The sequence below is a fragment of the Lepidochelys olivacea genome, assembly GCF_965140295.1.
Source record: "Lepidochelys olivacea isolate rLepOli2 genome assembly, chromosome: 16".
Lineage (NCBI taxonomy): Eukaryota > Metazoa > Chordata > Testudines > Cheloniidae > Lepidochelys > Lepidochelys olivacea.
The window spans coordinates 14,411,531-14,437,195 of record NC_140426.1 but is presented as its reverse complement, the minus strand read 5'-3'; the positions used below and the strand labels follow the sequence as shown (position 1 = coordinate 14,437,195).

At 46.3% G+C, this 25,665-nt stretch overlaps 1 protein-coding gene across 1 annotated transcript in view; it reads right to left on the bottom strand.

Moving 5' to 3' along the window:
- Positions 1 to 896: 896 nt before the first annotated feature.
- EEIG1 (estrogen-induced osteoclastogenesis regulator 1) overlaps positions 897 to 25,665 on the bottom strand; it is a 45,221-nt gene continuing 20,452 nt past the window's right edge. Inside the window, exons 3-12 of the mRNA XM_084650066.1 lie at positions 19,154 to 19,274; positions 18,763 to 18,792; positions 13,931 to 14,047; positions 13,316 to 13,362; positions 10,933 to 11,087; positions 9,288 to 9,392; positions 8,770 to 8,959; positions 8,447 to 8,568; positions 7,133 to 7,202; positions 897 to 5,988 (exon numbers count right to left, since the gene is read on the bottom strand). Coding sequence (XP_084506192.1) covers positions 5,943 to 5,988; positions 7,133 to 7,202; positions 8,447 to 8,568; positions 8,770 to 8,959; positions 9,288 to 9,392; positions 10,933 to 11,087; positions 13,316 to 13,362; positions 13,931 to 14,047; positions 18,763 to 18,792; positions 19,154 to 19,274 — 1,003 coding nt within the window. The 3' untranslated portion in view covers positions 897 to 5,942. The remainder of the gene's footprint in view (positions 5,989 to 7,132; positions 7,203 to 8,446; positions 8,569 to 8,769; positions 8,960 to 9,287; positions 9,393 to 10,932; positions 11,088 to 13,315; positions 13,363 to 13,930; positions 14,048 to 18,762; positions 18,793 to 19,153; positions 19,275 to 25,665) is intronic.

The window sequence follows — 25,665 nt, the reverse complement described above, 5'->3', positions numbered from 1 at the left end:
TGTGTCTGTCACTCTCCCCTCCTGCCAGCTGACATATGTATGCTGGCAAATCCAGGCGAGCACTTCCGTGGGCCCAGCTATTGTCGTCAGGGAGGTGGTGTTACCACGCAGCAGAAAAACTCCTTTTCTAGGTATAGGCAGCTTTACATGAGGTGGCTCTGCCCGTATAGCTGTATCACCAAAACCTGGGTAGTGTGTAGACTAGCCTAGCCCTCTGAAGCTGTTTAATAGATTCCCGGCTTCTCCACAGTTCAAATGAGGGACCAGAACCATGTGTTCAGCCAGATCGCTGCAGATGGCCAGCAGATGCTCCACGGACCAGTCTGGGAACCTCTGCCTTTTGTCTTTCCAGACAAAAGCAGTAGTCAATGCAGGCACACAGGGTGGATCTGGTCTGCCCAGGATCAAACACTATCTTTTCCTGTACTGGGCAAGATGGTGGTAATTGCATCAATGCAGACCAAACTCCCTTTCCATGTATTGCTCAGGCATTTCAGCTAGATCTACTTTGCATCTTTCTTGTATTCCTCTTTGAGACTGGAAACCCCCCACCCCCATTTCAGGGGATCCACTACACGTTGGGTGTGGGGCTTGTGCTATTTGCAACCCTCTTGATTTCCCTTCCGACCCACCTCCAGTAATTAAGTCAAGGGAGGGAGAGTCCTGCTAAATAAGCCCTTCATAGCTTAGCTGCTATCCCAGAATTCCTGGAGCGATTCCATGGGTCAATTATTTGTATTGCAGGGACATGTAGGAGCCCACTGTGCAAGGTACTGCATATACACAGCTTCACTTTCATCAGCAAGGAGATTAAGAAAACCCAAGATGCAACTGGGGGGGGGGGGGAGGGATGGGGGAGAGAAACAAACCAAGGATCAATAAGTGAAGTACCAAAAAACCTTTATTTTCCCCAAAACCATAACAACATTTGACATTATAGTGATTTCCTCTTATATTTGTTATTTCTCTACATTAGGAACCAGATACAGAAAATACAGACGCGATCTGCTGAATCAAAGATGGCACAGCATTCCATTAGAAAAGAAACAAAACTAGAGGAGCAAGATAACAATGGTGAAAAATACTCATTCCCTCCAGCCCATAAACTTTCCGAGAATCAACATCAAAATAGAGCCGTGGAAGTAGCTTCTTTCTCCACGCACTTCTGCTTTGTGAAAAAAGTTAGATTTTCTCTTCTTTAGATTTCAAAGTAAAAAAAAAAAAAAAGTTAAATTCTCTTTCAAGCCATTTTGGAAATTTGCATAGACCCATTCCCTTTCCAAAAATATCTGTAATCTCTCTCGCTATAGCATCTGAATATAAATCGAGTGCGCTTCTCTTCTGAAGATCACTGAGTTCAATTCACGTTCAAGAGAATAAAACATGATCTCCCCTTTCCCCCCCCACATGAAAAAATATGGGCTTTAACAAACATTTTCTTATTCTCTCAAGGCAAGTAAGAGGATCAGCTGCACCTCCAGCTCAAACCTTCTTCCAAGTTCCTGTGATTTCCCAGGTTTTCTATGCTTACTCCTTCCCAGTGGGGTAGAAGCAACAGCTCCATGGAGCTGTGGAGGAGACTGGGTTAGGACTGCAAAGGAGGGCTGATGGAAAATGCAGCTTGGGGGGTGGGGACTGGACTTTGCAGGATCAGCCCATTAGGTAGAGGTGGCGGCTTGTAAGTACCACAAACACTCGCTACCGGGCGCAGTGTTTGTGGGAACAGGCCCAGAGAGACCAGCCCTGTCTACAGGACTGAGTCACTGGAGCAGCAACTCCCTCAGCTTGGGATTGGGGGAGAGGAGAGGAGCAATGAATTAGTTAGCAGCTCCTGAGGTAAGGCAGCAAGGGAACAGGGTGGGGAAGATTTGCTCAGCTCCCTCTCCCCAGGAGGGGAGCCTCTCTCACCTGGGCACTCTAGTCTCAAGCGTACCTGGAGCGAGATTTCCCAGAGGGTGGTGAGTGCAGAGTCCAGCTGCACAACCATGACTTTAAAACAACAACGCAATAAAATAAAATCAATCCCTCCTATTAAATTTTAATGCAACAACTTTCTTCAGATCTCAGCCCAGTTCGAAACACTCTAAAAACCAAAACAAACACTTAAAAGGGCTAAACTTTCCTTCCAGAGGGTGATGGTGGGGGAGACACTAAGAAACTGACTGTCCTTAAATCATCAGGACAGCATGAAAGCTCCCATTTAAAGTGCCAGTCACAGAGAAACTGGAGGCATTAGGTCATCCTTTCCCCATTCCCATCCAGAGCAGAGCCGAACCAGTCTCCTTCCCTGACTCATTTGGGGGCTATGCCAAGTCATGACCTTTACATCTGCCCTTCCCAGATAATTCTTCAGTTTATAGTTTCTTTAAAAAAGTTAATAAAAAAAGATAGGCTGAAGACCCACGCTTTGCGGTGGGCTTCCAAATAGAAAGGTCTTGAAATGTTAATCTGTTGTAATGGGGAGTGTGGAATCCAGTCCATTCCATCTTGGCCCTGGGGGCTGAGGGCAAGGGGGCAGGGAATCCAGCTCTGCTCCCCGGGGTCAGCCCAGCTTAACCATCCTGCTCTCCTGCACTAGAGACCAGGGCCTACACCATTGATCAGGGATGCAAAATCTTGCCAGAGGGCCCTTCCCTTGCCTAGTTCACTTCTGGATCCCCTGAGAAGGGGACAATTGGGGGAGGAAAAGTTACCTCCCTTAGCCCCCCTGAAATAAAATACCAATGAAACAACGACAACACCACAATGCAGTCAAAGAACACCAGCCTGCTGGGTTTATAAAAATTCAATAAACTTCAAGGAAAAAAGACTTGGAAACTAACCAGTGGTTTAAGTTTGACAAACTCGCAAAATATTCTTCAGCATCCCAACTAGCAACAAATACCAGCAATGCCATAAGGAAAAAAGTGCTTGCAAGATACAAAGCTTCCAGCCAGGCAGCAGGGCTGCTGTCCAGATGATCCCAATGCCTGCTCAGCCTCCCTCCATGCTCCAAAGTACACATGCAGCACCAGGCTGCGGGACTGTTGGGCATCACTTGTGAGGAAGGATGCAAAGCTGGAATTTGGTGTGGTATGTGGAAAGACAACTCCTCCTCCCTCCCTCCCTGGCCCTGTTCTGAACAATCCAAGATTAGCTGTACTCACTTGTTCCAGATGACTAGGGCTGCTCTTAGTCAAAACAGGAGGGGTCTGAGCTAAAAGCTGCTAACAGATCAACATCTACAAACTCATCAACAACTGCCAGGAAACAAAACCAAGAGGCACAAAAACTGCCAAGAATTTAAACAGCAGAGCACTGAACTGCTGCAAAGCCAGAGACAGCAATCTACAGAAAGGCCGCAGCTCTCCAACGTCTCGGGATCAGAGGTTAGGGTTGCTTGCCAGCCTGGTGACAGGGGAGGACATAGGTTTTGAAAGCTAGCCTGCTCCTCCTGTTGTCTCTCTGGAAGGAGCTATTTCTCCCTTTGTCTCAAAGGGTGTTTTGTGACATGTCTAACAGCAAACATCCCCTCCCAGACCAGTTACCTCTCTTGCCAGCTGGAGCCCAGAACAAAGGCTCTTGGTTCCTAGCCATTGCTGTAGTAACAAGCAAGATGGACACCGGAAGGAAGCAGCTAAGCTGACCTGGCTTTGGACTCATTCCTGGGTTACTCATCTCCTCCCAAGTCCTTGAACTGCTGCTGGAAGGCGGAGGACATTTAGGAGCCGGTTTCCAGGAGTGCTGCATACCCACAGTTCACCCACCGCTCCCACTGACTTCAGGGGGCTCCGCACCATAGAGCGCCTTTGCCCACAGGGAAAGCAGTGGGGAGCGCTGCTGGATGGGCGCTGTGCCAGCCAACCCAGCTTCTCTGGCAGCAGCTCTGGAGGGAGAGGCAAGTAACTAATTCTCCCCCTTCTCCAAACCTTTGGGATCCTCAACAGTGTAGAGCCAGCCCTACCTAAGCCAGCTGGGCATCTCACCAACCCGCTACCCGGTGCCAACCCGAGCGGAGAGGAGATGATGATTAAAATGTAGGCAAGAGTGAAAGGGCCTTGGCTTTGGACAGACTTGGTCTAACCAGGAGCTCTTTCCCATGTTCAAACAGAAGGTTTGACGGGCCTAGGCCAAGATTCGTCAATTCCTTCTGAGGGGAAGGTAGGTGGCCGAGAGAAAAAGTGCCCACCCAAAATGCTGTCTGCACAGCTATAGTACAAATGGAGAGGGACTGGTGGGTCTGTCGCAGAAACAGCTAGAGCCAGCCTTGCTGTTCTGCTCACAGAATCCTCCCCATCCAAGCCACCGGTGCTAGTCAGACTAGAAATCCAGGCCCCTTCAGTCTTGCAATCATCTGTGGAATTGCCTTTCCCAGCAGCTCATCTGCGTGTGTTTTAGTTACCCAGGGACACAACCGTTAGTCCTGAAAAAAGCTTGGCCATAATTAAGAATTTGAAAAACCAAAAAGATCAAAAATGACTTCTTCCTGCTAAATGGGACAGCGTGTGTGAGAAAAACAGGATGTGTGTGCACGCACATGTGTTGCCAGTGACCTGGAGTGTGCTGTTAGTCAAAGCGCATGGCTGCCGAGTGCTACTACGGGACAACAGCAAAAAACGAACGAGCACCACACAGAAATAGCTTATAGGCTGAAAGCGCCTGTACAGAAAGGGCTGCGAACACAGCCTGCAGCCGACCCAAGGCAGAAGCCTGCCTAGATCCTCACCTGTAATTCAGCAGCCGGGAGAAATCTACAAGTGGGAGCTGAAAAAGGCTCACCTCTTCTCTGCCACATCGCACCAGGAAAAAAAGGGCAGTTAATGTTTCAGGCAACTGCAGAAACCAAATGAGAAAAAGCTCAACCGTGAAAAGATCAACCAAGACGACAGGTTTAAGCCTGTCCGATGCAGAGTTCGCACCTCCGGAGTGGAGGAGAATGGCTGCTGTGGCTAGTGCAGCAGGAAGGCTCCACTCCACCAAAGTAGCGGAGATTTAGCCATTTCTTTCTGCATTAGTCAAAGCTGCTCCCCAGCATAGGAGGGGACTGACTTGACAATGGCTCCCTTCTCGCACAGCACGAAGGGCCAACCAGAAACCAGTTCCCTCACTGGCTCTGGTTGGGAAAGACAACCGTTTAGCCACTCTTGCCATGATGGGAGAGATCATCACAACCAAATCACACCCCCTGTTCTGGGCACATATGGAATTTCTAAAGTGCTCCTGCTAATACCAACCGATGAAAACAGCCTCCCATGCCCAGCAGTGAAAGGCAGTACAGCAGTTAGCGAAGCTAACAAGCGATAGCATTTAACCTTTAACATTGACTTCCATCTCTGTCTGTTTCATTCGTTTTCTGAAATGCACTTTTGGGAAATGTTTCCTATGAGCAGATGATTGGGGGGTTTGGTTTTTTGGATTCGTTGCTCAGTAAAATGTTGCCATAGGAGGTGAAGTTTCCTTGCAATCCACAATGCAGAATCAGTGGAATCAAGTATCCTGCAAGTGGCCAGCTCATTGTTTCAACAAGGAACTGCTCTCATGGTTTGTCAGTTCTGGTTTTCCCCTTCAGTGGTTTGAAAAATTCACAGTGGTACAACCCAAAGGTTTGCAGATACAGGAGTGAAGAAATCCCTAGTAAGGAAGCAATGCATGGAATGAGGGACTGGGGAAGGGAGGAACATCCTCCAACAAAGAGAAGACTTCCAGACAGACCCCTTGGATCTGCAGGGAATTCAAGGGTGTTTGGAAGCACGGGGATGAGTGGGGAGTTAATGCCAAGTCAGGAAAAGTGCATGTTCTGGAGTGGTATGGTCTCAGAGGAGTTCTGCAGTGCAAACATAAGGGGAGGGGTCTGGAGAAATCCCTTCTGGAATGTTGCATGTAGAGAGGTAAAGATTGGCATCCGTGTGGCAGAGGACGGGGTAGGGGGTCTGTTGCCAGCAGGTCTACCCTGTTCTTCACATTTAACGGGTTTCAATCACCACTGGCTCATAAATTCCAGATGAGACCCTGCAGGAGGAGGGGGAGAACAAGTTCTTGTATTTACACCTTTAGATTAATACAGAAGCATCTATGCAGAGCTCAGAATTCAGGAATTTTTTTCCAAACAAAAAATATACTGAAAATAGCTAAACCAGCCTGCATAACAAAAGCGAGGCAGCCAAATGGCAATCAACACCCCAAAGCTGGAAAGAGAACTGACTGTCACACACTTTTCCTTCCTGCGAGAGACAGATGAAAGAGGCTAGGCAGAGGACATTTGGAAAGGCTCCAGAGGAGAAGCTGTCTATTGGAGCAGTGAAAGCCTTAGCACTCCAGGGCTCTAGTCACAGCTTCGCCACTGACTTGGTGTGTGACTTTGTATTAGACACTTCACCCCAAACTCCACTTATCCTGGAGCTTGTGAGGTTTAGTGAACGTAAATGGCTTTGAGATCCTGTGATAAAAGGCGCTATGGCAGCGCAAAGCATTATGGGAACACTATTTAATAGCATCTCTCCTCACAGAGAAACGAGCTCTGAATGGTTTCAGAGTAACAGCCGTGTTAGTCTGTATTCGCAAAAAGAAAAGGAGGACTTGTGGCACCTTAGAGACTAACCAATTTATTTGAGCATAAGCTTTCGTGAGCTACAGCTCACTTCATCCGATGACATGAGCTGTAGCTCACGAAAGCTTATGCTCAAATAAATTGGTTAGTCTCTAAGGTGCCACAAGTACTCCTTTTCTTTTTGCGCTCTGAATGGACACAGGAAAGCATGCAGCTGAGAATGGAGAATGAATTAGGCTTTGCATTTTTGCTACAATCCAGTAGGGGACAACAAAGTTGCCTGCCTTGACCAGGCTTTGAAAGCAGAGAAAGATAGACTAACCCTGGATTGTTCTGTACTTTTGCACACCTTCCCTCTGTCCCCATTCTAGCAGCCAAGATCAAATACCCTAGTCAAGCTTCTGCTGAGCTCTGAATACACACAAGCACAGCTGCATCCTGTGACTAAAGGGATCCCAAGAGTATTAATGTGGGAACAAAGCCATCATGTATCACACAATCTTCAGAAATCTCTACTGAGGTGAGGTGAAAGTCTCCTAAACACAAAGAACAAGCTTACCTATCTTTACCGAGCCCCAGTGTCCACCAACCTTTCAGGAGTCATACCTGTTTCCCAGCTGAATCCCACTCAGTGTAGTTGTGCCATCTCTGCTCACAAACAACCTCAGGTTACTGTCTGCGGATAGGAGAAGAGGAAGACAAGACAGTAAAATCCACAGTCCTTCCTGACCATCCCCAGATGTTCCCTCTGGTCCATGTTACACAATGCTCAACAAGGGAAAAAAAATCCATTTTCTTTCCATTTCTGTGAGCGTGGGTGAGTTTACACTCTTGCTCTGATGGTTGTGAAGCTTCGTGGAACTCCCTCTCCTCGTTGCTTTACGAAAGACCCCTGGGGCAAATCAGACTTTGGAAGAGTAAACTTTTAAAAACAAATTTTAATGAATATGGTTTTGATGGCTAGGTTGGGTTTTTATAAACTTCTAAACCACGTCATGAATTAAGGAGTCCTTAATATGATTTTAAAAACTCAAACAAAGACAAAAACATTCCCCTGCAGCATTTGCAATATCATTACACCACTATGGAGGTACCCTGTTCTGTCTAGTTTTCCCACAGAGAGTGAAGTGCAAATTCATTAATGAAGCACGATAACTCCTTTTTAATCATCCAAGCTGACAAACGCACACCGTGAACTGTGTGAGTAATGAACACCAAATTAGATTAAAGTTTTGAGTTCTAGTAAATCTAAGCTGTGGTTTGTATAACAGGTAAGAAAATTAGTTTAAAAAAAGCATTTATTTTAAAAGAGGACTATTTGAAATTTTCCCTAAACTGACCAATTTTTAAAAACATTGGTTTCAATTCCTTTAAAAAGATTGATAAGGCTTTTTTCCTCCTCTGCAGTATTCTTAAGGGTCTTCTGGTCAGGCCCGAGTGCCAGTATGTTTAAACCCCTCCTTCCCCTCTCTGTGCACACACCTACCCTGCTTCCGCTGCTGCTACTGGCAAACACCCTCTTGCACAGCATGGGAAAAAGCATGCCCAGGAGCTGCCCCCAGACCTATGCAGGAGGGTGATCCAACTGAGCAGCAGAGCAGAGAAACTGACTACACATGAAGTGCTGTCAAAAGTAAACATGGAAAAGAGAAGGACTGTTTGCCTCCAGCCTCACCGCTGCAGTTACTTGTAACAGTAGCAGGTACATACTGTTTTCAGAAGGAAATGCAGTTTTCACATCAGTGGGGTCCCTTTAAGGTATCTGCCACTGAAACTTCAAGCAAGTACTAACAGCAAATTACAGGGGCGTGGGAGGCAATATCGGGAGATGCCAGAGCTGGGATTAGAGAGGTTGATGAATGTCGCTAAGGCTGGAAGAGGAGCAGCAAGTCTCCCCTCTGCGCCTCGTATTAATCTCACCTTCAGTATTGCTGACGTCTGAGAAATCCTGACTCTGCATAATTTTCTCCACTATGTCGTCAGCATCAATCCTAGTATCAACCACCCACGTTGGGTGACTCTCCACTGAATCCTTTTTCCTTCTGGGAGGGGAAAAAAAAAAAACAGATTCAGCCCCTAGGGTCACAGGCTGCAGTGATGTCTCTGTCCTTTAGCTATAGCCTCTTCCTTTCAGATTATAGCAACAGCAAATCTGAGGCCATAAAGGTAAAGGAAGAGTGAAGGATCCTTTGTTTCTAGGCCTTCCCCCATCCACAGAGATATCATCTTTACACTGTACCTACCGGGATGATCTATCCAAAAGGATGTTTGGTCTTGGGGGGCGAGGTGGCTTGTCTAGTTTGTGGTCCCGTTCTCCTTCAGGACACTCCACTGTCATACTGAGCCCCCCAGAGGCGCTGCTGCTGCTGGACGTATTCCGGCGGTGGGTCAAATCAGACATACTGGAGGAGCGAGAGTGCTCCGTACTATAACCTGTGGATAGAGACTCATTACAAACCAAACCTACCATCCCACAGCAACACAGTGCAAATAGCCAAGTCTCCAGTCAGGGCAGGGACATTTCACTGAGGAGGAAAGGAACCTTAGTCCACAAAGGCAGAGGATTACACAGATCAGATCAGATCTGCAGTCATCACAAAACTGGGAGTTCAGAAGGCAGGCTCAGGAGCAGCTGGAGGTCAGAGGCGTGGCTGTGAATCACTCTCAAAGGAGGAGAGTGCCACAGAAAAACAGATTTGGAGATCTGAAGACCTGCGCCTTCCTGGGCACTGATGCCAAAGTTCAGCAGGTCAACAATTACCGGAGATTTTGGACTGCTGGCTGGCATAGCTGGAGTTCCGTGAATGCCCTGAGTGGAATACTTCCTCTGGACTAGATAGATTCTGGTCTGGTTCCTCTGGAACACCTGTCAAACAACGGAGCACTCATTATCTCTCAGCCAGCCAGCTCACCACTTCCCACAGAAAGACTGGATGGGGACGTTGTTGCACTAGGGCCAGGGAAGGCTGGAAGGGTGCACACTTTTTGCTCTGCACTGACTTGCACGGAGCTAGAAGCTGCCAGGGACCATTGATGACAGAAGCAGTGAGAGGCTGTGTCAGTAGTCACCCATTCCAGTGGCTGATGGGGTGCCCAACTCTGGAGTTACCAGGGATCTCCAATCCCTCAAGCCCACGGAGATGACAGGTCACGTCTGAAGCTATTTCATAAATAAAAGACAGCTTTGAAAAATATTAAGCCAGCTTGGTGCACACCATGCAAGAGATCAGGTGCTATTTATAGGCTCTTCACTACTCAGACCAACAGCAGCCTGTGGAGTACGGTGAAGGCCATAATACAGGACTTTTCAAGTGAAGAGTGACAGAGGGTGGTACAAAAACCAAAAGGGGCAGGATTCTCAAAGCTCCAACACAGATGCGGGAGGATCCTCAACAGGTAGGGAAATGTACCGAGTTTGTGACAGGCTGACAAGAGCGAGGTGGATTGCCAGTTAAGGCTCTGAATCCATCCTTCCCTCATATACACAGGTACAAGTCGGATGTGGGGTCTGAGTCAGATGATGGTAAAGCTCAGACTGGAACTCAGCCCAAGGGGGAGGCTAATGGAGGACAGATGTAAGATATAAAACAAGGAAGGGGAAGGACTCCTTCCTGTTAGCTGCTTTTCTTACTACTATAACCCCCCGCTCTTCTACCCTCATAAGGGTGAGTTTCACCATCATTACATCACCTCTGAATGTGGCCTGAAGAGTCGGCGTCCCCTCTGAATTTCCCGATTTCCCCATCTCCGCCTGCGTGTGAAAGGGCTATAAGGAGCCTTTTTGGTCTCCTGGGTAAACACGTATGCCAGGTTTTATAAAGACCCTCATTTACCCTTTTCTCACCCACAGAGGTGAGCTGGGTAGCTCCAGATTTTGGTGCACTATGTGATCGGCCATGGTATATTTGGAGCCCAATCACTTTAAAGAGGGGAGCCAGGGGAGGCTGCAATGTCCTTGAAAAATGGAAGTCTAGGAACTCTGCTTCAGCAGGCGGAATGAGGCCATTAGATCTCAGACCCTGAAGCACTAAAAGCTGCGCAGGAAATTTTCTAAACATCAGCCTAAGCAAACCTAAAAGCGGAGGGGTGAACAGTGTCACTGAATACAGGAGGAATCACAGTGATGGGCACCTTAGAGAGGACTGCAAGATAAAGCCATTGCAGGGACTGCCTGAATGTGTATCTCCTCTGTTAACAGAAATACACGTGCTGCACTTTCATGTTCCCGCTGCTCAGCTACATTTAAGAGAGAGTCTTACAGGTTTCTTAGTTAGCGAAGACACTAGGACGGGTGAGGGAGAGCGTGCAATGCACAGATCCGTTAACCTTCCAAGCGCTGCAGTAAGCTTAATGGAATCCTGGAACAACAAAGTGCTGTATCAGTCCTGAGCACAGAGGGCCTGTACCTGGATTGAGAATGGTGGGTCTCGACTTGGCCGGGCGCACTGCTCCAAAAGTGGCTGAGCTGCTGATGCTACTGGTCGTCCCCTCGCCCTTACAGGTCAACTGCAGGGAGGAGTCCTGTCCCGGGATGGTGATAGATTTGGCTGTGGAAGGAGGCCTGCAATAGCCAAAAGACAGGACGTGACACAAATTACCTAAGCAGAACTGGCAGCTTGAGGAGGTGACCGACAAAGGGGGCCACTCCCTTCTTGCTTCTTTGTGGGGAAGGATGCAAGCCTGTAAGGAGTTCTGCAAGTAGGGAACACAGCAAAACCTTTGCTTTTCTGCTATTTTTTTACATTAGAAATTCAGGTCTTTGTCTAGTTTAGAAGACTACAGTGGCCAGAGAACTAGCAAAATTACTACTTGACAAGTGATTAAAAAAAAAAAAAGTCTTTTGTCCTCTCAACTGATCACTTAAAAAAAGCCAACTCAGGACTATTTTATAGATTTTAAGGCCAAAAGGAACCATAAAATTCATTCAGTCCGACCTCTGGCATAACGGAAGCCAGAGAATTTCACTCAGTTATTCCTGGATTAAGTCCAATAACTTGTGACTGACTCAGGCATATCTTCCAAAAGGCATCTTGATTTGAAGAGATCCAGACAGAGAATCCATCACTTCCCTTGATAAGTTTGTTCCAGTGGCTAATCACCCTCACTACTAAAAGTGTGAGCCTAATCTGAATTTGGCTTTAACTTCGAGCCACTGGTTCTTGTTATGCCTTTCTGAACTAGCCCTTCGGTAGTCAGCATTTTTTCCCTACAAGGTCACTTATACTCTATAATCAATTCAGCTCCACAATGTTTTAGATAAACTGAACAGATTGCACTTCTTTATTCTCTCACTGTAAGGGGTTTTTTTTGGTTCTCCCATGTCCTCTCCAATTTTTCAACATCCTTTTTAAAACACAGGACACGAGAACTGTCCACTAAAATCTTTGGAATCCCCTCCCCCCATCAAAAAAGCGCATTTGGGAAAGGGGGTGAATCCTCTTAGTCTAGATACAGCTTATATCAGTAGAAAAGCGCTTTTACAGGTACAGTTTATACCAGTTCCCCTAACAAAATAAGCTATACCAGCAAATGTTTGCAAGCATAAATCCAACTACACTAGGGCTTTTGCCCATATAAATATGTTGTTAAAGTCACATCTGTAACGGACATTACTATAGAGGCAAAAGTTATGTGTAAACTCCAAGAAACATTCAGCAGAAGTAAAAAAATAGTTATTTTGTTGAACAGTCGCCAAGAGATGCACATATAGCCCAGTCAGGAGTTTTCAACATTATAGTGTAATATATTTGTGGTGGTTTTGATTCACTGTCTTCAGGCATTATCATGACGTCACTATGCAAATACTGCAAAACAATGTCAGGATCTCATACCACAATTATTTTGCGGCTCTCAGAGACCTTGTTTTCTATAGTGAAATCTCTCTCCAATGCCTCAAGATTGGTTACTACTGCTCACAAAACGACAGAACGGTACAGCTCATATCGAGAGCTGGGGTTTGTTGTTAACAGTCTCCAATGCCTAGCACGGGCGGAAAGGGTATCTTCAGTTAAGGTGTACAAACAGATCACAGCACAGACCTGGGACCACTTCCCATCACCACCTGCCTTAAAAAAAAAAGTCCTTCAACAAAGCCGGTCGGGGAGGGGGGTGGACAGAAATCAAGACTACATTCTTGATATTTTTTAAGGTTAAAAACCAAATTTTTTTAAAAAAATTATGCTTCTTTTCTCCATCACAAAGCAGCAAAGAAGCCAAAATGGGAGCACACTTCGGAAAGTCTCTCACAGGTCTCCTTTCATGGCTCATCTCACCTGTTCATTTGTAGCTGTTACCATTAATCCCTTAATCCAATCAGAATTTTTTAAATGTAAGTAGTAGATACCACTAACTGGCAGTTCTAAGAAGTCAAAAAGTGACCTTGTACTTGTATAACACCTTCTATCTGTATATCTAAAAATGCTTTACAAACACCTCTGTAAGACAAATGTTTTCTCCACTTTACAGATGGGTAAACAAGCACAAAGAAAATACGTGAACTGCCTGTCACACAGAGTCTTTGGCAGAGCTGGGGATGGGAATCTGGACTTCTGCATTCTAATTATAAGCTTTTTCTCTACTGTACTTTTGGGGAAGTTTACTGGTTTATAAAATTGCCTAGGTGATCTATGGAGAAGATGCACATGATCATGTTTGTACGTCACTGGGCTCTACCAGGGATCTAGGCCAGCTCAGGGTAGATAGCCCCACCCTTCAGGGAACAGCTGTGTGTCCAAAACCCCATCAAATGTAACAGGTTCCGTAGTAGTGGAAGACGATGCAGCAACTCACGTCTTGAAGCAGGGGTCCCCAGAGAGCAGGGACATTCCAATTGTGACCTATGGGAGATAGAAATGATACAGGTCATTAGGAACTGCCAGTTCCACCCAACTAGTCAGTGATCAATGGGGATATCAGCATTGGGTCCTGTGATACTGGGGGAGGGGGATCTAGGAATCAGGAGCCTGCACAGTACTTTGGATCAGCTGGACTGCCTTTCCATCCAGCACAAAAGTAAGATTGAGGGACACAGCGGAGTATTATTTTAAGCCACTCGTATCACTATATCCAAGATGTATCAGCACCTCCTGCTCAGAAAGATGTTGCTAATGGTGCACTCAAGACTTTCGGCCTGCTCATGTTTTATCCGCAGATACAGGATGTTATGGGAATGCTGTTGTTTAACTGTATCTCTGTACATATCAGTGACTGCTCTCTATGGAAGTGAGAAACTGCTTGTCTGTCTCCAGTCTAGCTTTGGTAAGGGGCTTCTCTGCTAAAGATCCCTGCCCATGAGGACGCAAGTGGGAGGGCTGGGAACAAAATCCTGTACTACAAATTCAGGCGGGATTTCTGAAGAATGCACCAAACTCTAGGATCCCTCCCACGCGGACACTGACTATGCACCTTTAGGATGGAGTTATCCTGCCGGGTGTTCTTGGTATCATATCCTTCCAGCAAGCAGCATCGGACAGTGAATCCAGAGCCAGCAAATTCTGCCAGATTCAGATCAGCAAAACCCAGCTGTGGCCAAGAGAAAACAGGGAAAAAAAAAGCTCAATAAAGAGATTGTTCTGCATGTGATGCACTAAGGAAGAGAATGGGTTTGTGGTACATGGCAGATGCCTATGCAGACCACGGTGTAGCTGTGGTTACATGTCAGCATCTACTCTAGTCACGATCTTAGGTGAACATTTCTGAGCCGCAGGAAGCCCATGTATGGAGCAAGGAAACACAACGGTAGTTCTGGTGAGGACAGCGTTAACCAGCCTGCGGTTGCTGCATAACCAAGGACGTGGAAGGCTCTGGGTCAATGATGTGGAAAAAACAATCACGTACACAAACATAAGAAGGTACTCTTTGTACTAGGACATCCCAGAATGCACTGGAGCCTGCAAGCCAAGAGATGAAAGGGTATTGTTGTAGATGAAACTGACACATTGTTTCTGAGAAACAAGAATGAGACCATCAGAAAAGCAAGCCAGAAGTCACTTTAGTTGTAGATATCCAGTTATAATCCCTTTGGCAATGCAGTAAACCCCAGACACCCTCTGGTGTATGCCCTAGAGCTTAGCCATTTTGATGGGGTGCACCTGGAACAGCGTTTCCCTCACACCCCTAGTAGTTAGCCAGCCAACAGAAAGTTTGAGAGACAGGAAGGAAAGGGAATGTTTCAGGAGATTTTTAATTAGTGTCTCTCTAAATCTTAGTTCTTTTAATAAACTAGAGAAGAAAAGGACACAGGTGAGTGAGAATGCAAAACAAACTACAAGCAGAGCAGATAGGAAGCAAAATCAGATACATGTTACAACATACAAGAACCTGAATCAAAAAGCAGCAGTCATGTTACTCTGCACTCCTAGTCCTTTAAAGATTTATGATGAACACTGACTCCCCTACCTAGACGATCAATCAAAGAAGCCAACAGGACTGTTCATGTTCTCTGCACTTTCTGGTGATAAGTTTTCTCCTTGACCCATTCAGCCTAATCAATCAGAACCAGCTGCCGTTTCTACCCTTTCCCCGCGTTTGAGCAAGTTAACCAGCCCCACAGCGAGGAGAGAAAAGCTTGGCGCTCTTCAGTGGGTAGGCCCCACTCTCTCACAGGGAATGCAGGATAAGTTGTTACAACATACACTGCAATACAGGTCTGGTGTCATTGAGGTTCTCTTAGGAGGGAGCACAGACCTTAATTACAAAGAAAGCTATCTGGCAGCATTGAAGGTAACATTTTCTGATCTTGTGGGTTTTTTCTGAAACTGAAAACAGTTGAGTAGGGCTCAGTTTAGAATTCCCCTGTTTTTATCTGACTCTTACCTCTTGGCAAGCAAAAACTCCAACCTCCCATGCTGGCCAGCAGTTCAACACTCGAAAGGAACAATGCTATTCCTTCTGCTGTTTGAATCACAAGGATGACTCAAGTTCATCAGTATTTTTTCCCCTGACAATTTTTTAAACCAATGTTCCATTTGCAACCCAGGATAGGGCAGCAAAATTCAGGTCTGCCCTACTAGAACGTCTTGGATCAGTGAATTATGGGCCTGGGTCAGCACCATGCTAATGGCGTTTGGGATTTCATCCTGTCACTCTTGGAAGCTGACAGGGGATTAGAGAGTGCCACTGTAAATCAGTTAATGGCTACTGTATGAATTTTGTATTTGAAACAGAGGAAGCCAAGTTCTAAACAGCTGGGATGTGCCTGCATAAGAATGAGCAAGGGACCAGAAGGGAGATTGGGACTTAACTGATGGTCAAGAGACTAAGGAGAAGGCAAGAGGACCGTGACACTTCCTTTTTCCCCACCAACCCCTCCAAGGGGGCTGCAGGGGCAGAGAGAAAAGAGAAAGTGGGGTAAAGTGTATTCTCCCAGTGCTCTCACTACACGAGGCTACGAATCAACGCCCAGCTGAACAGGTAATAGTTTCAGGGCCGAGAGAACAACAAGGCTCCAATGCTAAGTAGCTCCAAGACCAAGGCCTTGTCTTTGCTAACACATGGCCAGCTCCTACCACCACTTCCTAGCGAATAACCTGGTAAAATCTTAGTGTGGACAAGGCAGGTGTAGTTTTGACACGTCAGTAGGTTAGAGTAAACCCCAGGCTCCCTGCTGGTCAAAGTAAACACTAGTGGGGACCATAAGGTTGAGAGGAGCAGCTAGCAGTATTGTTTAAAATACTGATGTACCCCAGAATGGGGGATTTGGGCTCACAATCATGAATACACCAATAAGATACCATTACACACCACCCTCCTCCGGGGCGGACCAACCGCAACCCCCCCTACCATTCGATGCACAAACCCCAGGCCCCCTCCCTCAGAAGACAGCTGACTGGTCCCCATGACTGCAGGGGTATAAACTGATGCAAAGCTTTACACAGCACACTGGGGCCAGGAATTTTTTTTTCCAGGAAGCAGACTCCCAGTGCAGGGAGGTGTCTGCTGGAAGGCAGAAGCTGCAGGAGGAAGGATCCCTTAATGAAAGGATGTTCTCAGCTATAACCTTTCAGAGCAGTTTCCCTCATTTTTCCAGCCAGCTGACGGCATTTCCATCCGGTTCAGGGACAACAGGAGGGGGAGGGAAAAAGAGTTTCCACTTCAACAGCACATCCTGCTGGCCCCGATCCGTAACAGCTCCGGTCCCCACACCCTCCCACAGAGACATTAATATGAAGCCCAAAGGTCTACGGACACCCAACTTCTGCCCTGTGCACAAAGCCACTCGGAAGCATCAGCAAGTGAGTCTCAGTATCTCATAGCCACTTTGGCAGCATAACTGGGGGGGGCGGGGGAAGGGAGGGGAATGGTGGCAAGGGTCTGGCGTCCTCGTTAGCAGCCGGAGATCCCTGCGATATCTTCGTTGTTTGGGGCCACTCCTATCTCCTCACAGCTCAAGGAGATTTTGTTCCACTGAGCAAAGTTACGAGTTTGTAAAGAGATGAAAAGCCCTGAAGTTTAGGAAGGATGTTCATCTGCATGCAACCTGCTCACGCATAGAACGTGTGCGCCCACAACCCCCTTCTAGTGCACCTCACAAGACCACTGCTTATCTTGGGGTAGGTTTTCACTGCAGAGTTAGCTTGGGTGATCGGCGTGTGGGTGAGCCTAGCCCCGCGGGAGTAGCCACATTGCAAAGCTCTAGCAGAGCTCCTGTGTTCAGTGGTGCTGCACTCACATCTGCACTGCTACGACTTCTGGGGCAGAGCCTATGGATCTTGTGTGTTGTAGTAAGGTGCTCTGATTTTCCCAGTAAATTGCGGGGGGACTTGTTTGTCCTTCTGGGAAGGCTTTGGAGGATTATCAACACTTGAGTGGTTTACCTTATGCCCTCACTGCTAAGTGGGCAGGTTCTCAGCCCAAATAAAAACAGCACTTGGACTTTAGCTTGTGTCCTAGGGTGGGCCAGATACCCCAGAACTAAAGCACCACTAAACTCAGATCAGAGGGGTTTCTGTGTGCATGGGGGAGTGTTAGGGCAACACCCAAGTAAAAGCATGGGATAACTCTGAAATGACATACCCTCTGAGGCTCTTCCAACCCAACACCTCCAAGTGGTAGGGAAAAATTCAGGACATAGATTAACAAGGGAACAGACATGTATGTATTCAGTTAACCAGGTGTTGCATGCACGTCCCTCCCTCCAGCTGCGTGGCTCTCTTGCTGGGTAAGCAGCTCTATAGAATGGAAGAACAGCTTTTTAAAAAATGTGAAGTTAGTGAGTGAGAAACAGATGGTCAGCCCTGGAGATTGAGGTCATAATTAGCCACAGAACAGGAACAGCGTGGGCAGCAACAGCTTCCTCCACCCACAGGCCTGAATCCACATGTAAGGGTGAGAGCCTTGTTGAGCCTCCAAAGCGGATTCCATCCTTGGTCTCGGACCCTGCCAATAAAGGTGCCAATTGATGCAAACTGTGATGGGGCTTTATGTAACCAGAACACCTGCCCACGGGGCACAGACACTATCAGCTCATTTCACATAGGCCAAAGACGAGCTTTCACATGCAAGCAGCTGGCTTTGGGCCCCGTGCAGATTCGCAACTCTTAAACCAACCCAATCTCTCCTTCCTGCAGTAGGACCCAGTCTGAAGAGGGAAGAGACTCATAGCCCTTTGCCTCTATTGCAGCGCATGGGGTTTCATGCATACCATGCCTGATAGAAGGAGAAAAGGAATGAGTCCCACAATAAAACCCCTCTGTTGATCAATCTGTTCATCCCTTCCAAGATGATAGTGCTCTCCATGAACATGCCTTGTTGCACTACGAGCTTCAGCTAAGCTCCAGACTGCAATTCTAAGAGTCAGCTAACACAGCTAGCTGCTGTCCAAGCTGGTTATTGCATTCTGGGGAACGCAGGGTAACAGAGTCTACATTCTCTGAGTTCGTGTTCATTAGGGATGACCCCGAGCGGCAGAGTTCACATCTGTCTCAGAACTTCCCCAAAGTTTAAAGGATGTGCGGGTCAGTGGTTTTGGTCAGTCCCATCTCTAGAATTCGCACGTTCAATGGGATCTGGATTCTGTCCCAGCAAGTCACAGTCCTGCCCTTTTAGGGGAAATAAATTAGTTTCATCCCCAACTACAACAAACGGCTCTTTCCTCAGGCTGCTTTACACAAACATAGCCCTGCTTCCTGAGAAATTCCACCGCTGGCCGTTTGTCAGAGCGCTGAAAGGCCAGAGGCACTGAGTGAACACAGGACAGCTCAGCATTCTAGTCCTTTTGCATGCTCTTTTGCTCTTACCTTTGAGTAGGTTTTTCCGCCCTTCAGTTCCTATAATGTGAAACAAGAAGAAAAACAGGAAAAGGAGCCATCAGCTTTACTGTGGGAACAAAGGGAAACTCATCATACTGTCAATGCTGGAAGAGGCCTCCAGGATTTCACCCCTCCCTGGCACCCAGGGTGCCACCTCCCTAGTCTCCCCTACAAACAACATTGCAGGAGGGTGGGGGTGGACGTGTGAGGGAAGGGCTCTGACTATTTCCATTCAACTAGCCCAAGCATAAAGCTTCCGATTACCAGTCAATATCCATGCATCCTCTCACACCTCCAAGACAAGGCAGCCACGGAGCTATACCAATACATCCAGCTGCTGGGGATGCTTCCGCATCAGAGGTGGAGGCTGGGTACTCACCTTACGCACAGACACTCGGCAGATGCAGGGATCCAGGAGGCCAGTGGCAGGATTGGCACTCATTTTACACACAAAGGTGAATTTCTTCTTCCAGTGGACACAGTTCTCCTGCACCTCCTCTCTATGGAGGGAAAAACAAGAAGAAAAAAAAAAAAATCAAGAAAAAGCAGCCTGAAAGGAAGGTACAAAGCAGATCAAGCCAATCCCAACTGCAAAACCTCTATTGTGAAGAGATGCCTGGTCTGCAAAGCTACATCTGCATGACATTTCAATCAATGTCAGCCAGAAATCACACACAGTTCTGGTTATTTAGGTGCCAAAGACAATTCCCCTGACCAGCAGACAGGGTCCAATCCAAATTGCACACCAGACTACACAGCTCCTCTACACTGAGCTTTAAACAGAATTTGGGAACAGTGTTTTAAGCATTTCCAGCTAAACCTGTTCAGTTGATTGGCTGTCCCTTGTGAATGGGGCTAAACTCTGTTAGAATCAAGTTTAAGAACTGGTTTCTAGACCATCCTGCTGGCTAGGCCAGTGCACGGCCCTGGACTCAAAATTTAACCACATATCTTACAAGGCAAGCACACGACCTACACAGGGTTCTCTGCGTGGCAACTCTGCTCTCACGCTGGGTTCCAGTGAACACAGCAGCCTTAGATCAGGGATTCTCAAACCAGGGGTATACACACCCCTGGGGGTATACACAGGTCTTCCAAGGGGTACATCAACTCATCTAGATACTTGCCTAGTTTTACAACAAGCTACATAAAAAGCACTAGTGAAGTCAGCACAAACTAAAATTTCATAACAATGGCTTGTTTATACTGCTTTATACTCTATACACTGAAAGGTAAGTACAATATTTATATTCCAATTGATTTTATAATTATATGGTAAAAATGAGAAAGTCAGTCATGTTTCAGTAGTAGTGTGGCTGTGACACTTTTGTATTTCTAGGTCTGATTTTGTAAGCAAGTAGTTTTTAAGGGAGCTGAAACTTGGGGGTACGCAAGACAAATCAGACTCCTGAAAGGGGTACAGGAGTCTGGAAAAGTTGAGAGCCATTTAGAGGACCGAAGCACTGCAAGCAGACCACCACCATACGCACAGAAAGCAGGGAAACAACAGACTGGGACCATGCCAGCTAAAGATCCTGTGCTCCTGGTTTGCACTGCAGCTGCAACAGAGGCTGGCCCCCTCCAAGAGAAAGATGGTGCTAGGGAGGGGAGAACCTGTACCCGGGAGAGTCTGGGAATGGGGGAAACCAGCCATCCAAGCCCTCTACCTAATCCAAGCACTGCAAGACACGGTAAAAGGTGTTTAAATCGAGTTACTGTAGCCTGAGCCACAGAAAGAAATGGAAGGGAGAGAAATGGAGGCAACAAGAGAATTGCCTCTATTTTAACTTACAGGGACTTCGGATTGAGATTCCTGCCTCTGCAAAGCCTGAAAGGAAGCAGGCAAGGGGAAGGGGAGGTTTGGAACAAATCCTCTTTTTGGGGGGTGGTGCGCGTGAGCACGGTGGTCGGGTTTGAATATCCGTGCAGAGAGGGCGCCTGGGGCTACGCGCGATGCTCACATTACCAACTGTCCCTCTGCACACCGGGAAGCCTGGCCTGATCTATTTCCAGCTCAGGCCTCCGCCTTGAGCCAATTAAATTCTCAGGGTATTTGGGGTGGGGGACAATGAATCTTTGACAAGGGATTTTGCCATTAGTAGGCACTCTTAATATAGGGATTATCTCCTCCCTCTCCTAGCACAGCGCAAGAGAGAAAGGAATGAGGGAACCAGATATACTCTGTACTTTAGTTATTAAAAGCAATCCCTGTCCCCAACCATAGCACCCAGGCATAATACAAGATAATGAGATCAGAGGTGTGAGGAAGAAATACCTTCAACATCAGCCTGAAAACCTCTCCAATACTGTTTCTATCTCCGGATTGCCTGGCCCACACTTCAAAGTGAAGTCAACAAGCCTCTCGTTCCTGTGGCTTGTATAAACGGGTTCAGGTGAATCCAGCAGCGAGCTAGAATAGGGTGGTTACTACTAGCTCAAAAATACTGAATCCTCCCTTATCATCCCCTTTTACAGATGGGAAAACAGACAGGCTGTGATTTTCTCAAAGTCACAGAGGGATCCTAGCGTCTTACGTAAGATTAGATCTCAGGAGTTCCTGGCTCCTACTCTGTGCTCAAACCACTGCTCCACGCCTTGGGACCAAAAGTGATACTGCTCTCGGAGGAGACTGCAAGGTTTTTTTCCCCCACAATAAAGCATTCCTTAGCACCAGCCAAGTTGAGAGAACTGCTGTTTTTTTAAAAAAGGGAGAGGAGGGAAGAATGAGTCAAAGAACTCAGATGTGATGCCATAAACCTGATCTAATGGCAGGTAGCACACATGCCGAGAGCTCAGGAGGAAAATTCTCTGGACATGGGATCAGAAAGGAGTCCAGGCAGGCCAAAAATACACCTAAAATGTCACACATGCTTCAGCGATCCAAGGCAGGCATTTGGGATTGGTAGAAGCCTTGGAAACATCAAGGCAAGGAGGCGCCCATGTTCAAAGCAGTGAATGAAAGGCCATGAGACAACTTGGGGAATTAAGATATAGAACAAAAGAAGAGAATCCTGTCTGCCTCAGGAGAGTCACATACAGAACTGGCACAGATGAGACAATCTGAGAAAAATGTCATACAATGTACCCTCACACTTCATCCAAGGAAGTCAAAGTGCTTTAAACATTAATCCTCATGCCCCACTGTTAAGTAGGTGGGCATTATCCCATTTTACAGATGGGCAAATTAAGCATCCTTGCATTCCAATTAAGTGCTTTACGGACAGTATGCAGAGCAATCACTTCACCCACCTGGAATTGGGGCAGACGTTTTGCCGCAGCAACACTACAGGGTTTCCTCACTTCTTTTCAAAGGGCAGAATGTTAGGCAGCATGTAACTAACACAATTTGTGCAGAAGACAAAGCCTGAACTTGGGCCCTAAAAGCAGGTAAAAGGAGGAATGGATTTTCATACTATTTAGGCTTAATAATTTCTTGGTACCAATAAATCTGTATCGTGTAAGTAGTTGCACACGTAAAAGCTCACCAGCCCAAACATTTTGAATGACTACGCTTTCATGTGTCAACATTCACAGATTTGTAAGGCGCCTCAGACATTTTCCTTTGGCAAGATTTGCTGTTGGAATGTACAGATTAGTTTTCTTACCTGTAATTTGTATTTGTCACATAGCAGTGGAATGATCAAGTCGAACCAACCCCATCACTAATGTTCGACCAGGAGATGCTGACATACAAGAAACACGTCTTGAGGGGACTTACGTCAAAAAGTGATGCCCGTACTGACTGGGCCACAAGGAATGTTGTGCAATACTAAATAGTTGTTAGCAGTATTATCTGTGTTGGGGATTGATCCAGCCATTGGCTGAAGTCATTCTATTTATTATGAACCCTATGTATTCTGTAGTTTCAAATGTTTTACACCTTGTGCTCAGTTCCCATCATTGATTAGTGTAGAAGAGATTAGAAGGTTTTTGGTTTTGGAAAAAAGTGTTGTGTGTAATGGTGGAAAAGGCCAATGCTGGCAGATTAGAAAGTCCTTAAAAATCATTACACAGGAGACAGTAAGGGGCACAGTGAATGGTTAAAGCTGACTTCTTCTAGGAAAAAAGAATAATTTTAAACAGCTCAGATAGGCTGGTGTTTGCTGAAGTGGCAGACCTTGTCTGCCCGTTTGCTGGGATCAAGTTATCATTGGGCAGATAATTACAGGGGAGCATGTTTTAAAGGTGGCCTTGAATGAAGCCCAGAGTTTCGTATTTAGCTCTGGGACACTCCCAGGTGTACAATTAGAAAACATCACACACAAAAACCAGTGAGATGGCAGAAGTGTGGCTAGGAGATGAGGAGGGAGATGTCTCTCACAACCCTAATCACAGAGTCATGCAAAATTAAGAGCCTAAAACAGATGTGTCCAATTTTAAACCTTACTCTATACTTGAGGAGCCAGAAATAGATCAGACCAACGCCTGGACAAAGGTGTAGACTCACCACTGGGTCTTCAGAGGTTTTATATTAGTAACTGTCTATTGCAGTCTGCTCCGTTCTACATCCCCAGAAACCTGAGCCCTTGCCAGCTAAGCTCTGACCCTGAACAGAGTAAGTTTTATAAAAACTGTATATACTTAGCCTGGAAAGAGTAATTATACCATTCTCACAATGGAAACCCAACCAAGCCCATAGAATAAATGCCAGTTCTTTGCAGAATGTGTGGAAGACCTGAGTCTAAAGAAAGGGCTTCTTTAGGGACTTCAAATTCCCAACTTGTCCATTTAACATATCCCTGACTCCCTGGATAGTCAATGGGATAGACCTCTGCATCCTTTCAGCCAGTGGTCTGCCCCACCGAGAGCCATAGTGCAATGTGACCAAGGGGTGCCATAATGCACTAGAGCACTACGTGGCTGGAAGGACTGACAGGGACATCCCATCAGCCTACCAGCAAGTCAGGATATACAAGAAGGCAAGGTGATCCTGAGACCTCAAAGGTTCTCTTCAGGCCAGGTCTTGTACAGATTTGCCTACCTAGGGGCTTAGAGTTGGAAGGTGGAAAGCGTTTCAGATTCAGCAGTAGAGATAGTTACCAAGCATGATTTACTTGCACATCTGCCAAGCACAGAACAGCACTATTATAGCAAGCCACAAAACCAGCCATGACTGCAAGATGGCTAAAAAGGACATTCAGAAAAGGCCGTGTGTGGAATAAATGCTGTCTTTGAATCAGTGAAGTTTCTTGTCCTGCATATGAGTAACAGCTAACCAGAAAAATACCTAAACTCCCAAACAGATCATAGACAGACTTTGGTCTCTCCAAAGCGTGCCCAGCCACACATCCCAACATGCGCACCAATGGAGAAGAATTTTCACCCTGTCAGACCTTTGATTATTAAAGAAAAATTGAGTTTCACATTGACTTGAATCCTGAAGTAGTAACTACATTGCTAGTGAAAACAGTTGTCTTTGATTTTCCCCAATTATTATTCTGTGGTCTTTTTGGGAAGTGTTATATTATTTTCCTTGCACAAACACTTAAGAAAAAGATAGCTTTCTTATGACAGACATTTCAATAGTGCAACATGTTTTGCACTAAAGGGCGAGAAGCTTTACACTCAAAAGCAGAAATGGCAGATAGCCAACTATCACACTGTTATGTTACATACTGTGTGCCAGTATTTCCCCTATGAGTCGGGTTCCTTATTTAGCTCTCTCACCTTTCAAATTTAGGAGCAGAGCTTTATTATCCGTGATGCTCATAGTCATTAGCGTCCTCTTGCAACTGCTCCCAGTTTGAAACCCTTTCTAAGATGTGGATCTGTGTCAGCAACTCTGAGCAGCATTAATCCGTCTGCATGCCCACAGCAGATGGTACTCTGTGCCCTGTTTACTGGTTCACCACTTCATTCAGTTATTGCACTGCAAACATTACCCTTCCAGCCCCAAGTCAGATCAAGCTAGTGACACTGTTTTAAAGAGGTCAGCCAGCCAATTCCCGGCTTGGATTCCTATGATAAAAGTGACGGATTGGTTGGAGCAGCCATTGTACCATTTGCCATCTTCCAGGTTTCTCCTCCCATCTCTCTTCCTCTGGAGTGAAGATGGTTGGTACAACAAGACCAAGAGAGCTAGGGCAAAGGCATTCCCCAGAGCTGAAAGGAAAAATTTTATGAGTTTCAGGAGCTATTCCTGGAGGCTGATGCCTACATTTAAATCCTTCACAATCTCACGAAGGCTAAAAGCGGAACCAGAAGACCCTGCTACAGACACCGTCAAAAGCTGTACTGTAGATGGGATCCAACTGCATCCCAGTAACCAGGCTAAAGCATGAGACAGTCCAGGGTTTTAATCTGTTTCAGGAATACTGTTAGGTCTCATTTATGCTCTAACATAGGACTACATAACTTGGTCAGGTGATCACTTTTGTTCCCTGACTCAGTTATAGCTGTAGTGTAACCCATTAGCAGCTCTGGAAAAAAAAATTTTAGGTGCTAACGAGGTCTCATGATGCTATGGTGTCTGCAATGGCTTAATGCACAGGCAGGCTATTGACTAGACATCCAAATTTACACCTGTCCCACAGCTATCAAACCCTAGACCTCATTACAAACTTAGTGAAAGTTTTGTAAAATAGATGTGACCCCAGATGATTTCACACTTATCTTGACTATTGAATTCTTTAAAAAGTGTCTCTGAACATGTAAAAGAAGGCCAGTGTCCTACATCTGGCCCTAGGCAAGTTGAGTGTTATGGTCCAAAGGGTGTCCAGACAGTGACAACAGGGGATGTCTTTACTACAGTGCAGCCATTACGAGAGGAAACCCTGCAGCTCTGACACTTGCTATCGGGTTTCTGTGCAAGGAAATGGCAAGAAGTCAGCAGCAAACAAGCTATACCATCAGTAGCTGGTGCACTAAGAGGCAGCCTCTGAGCAGGAAGCT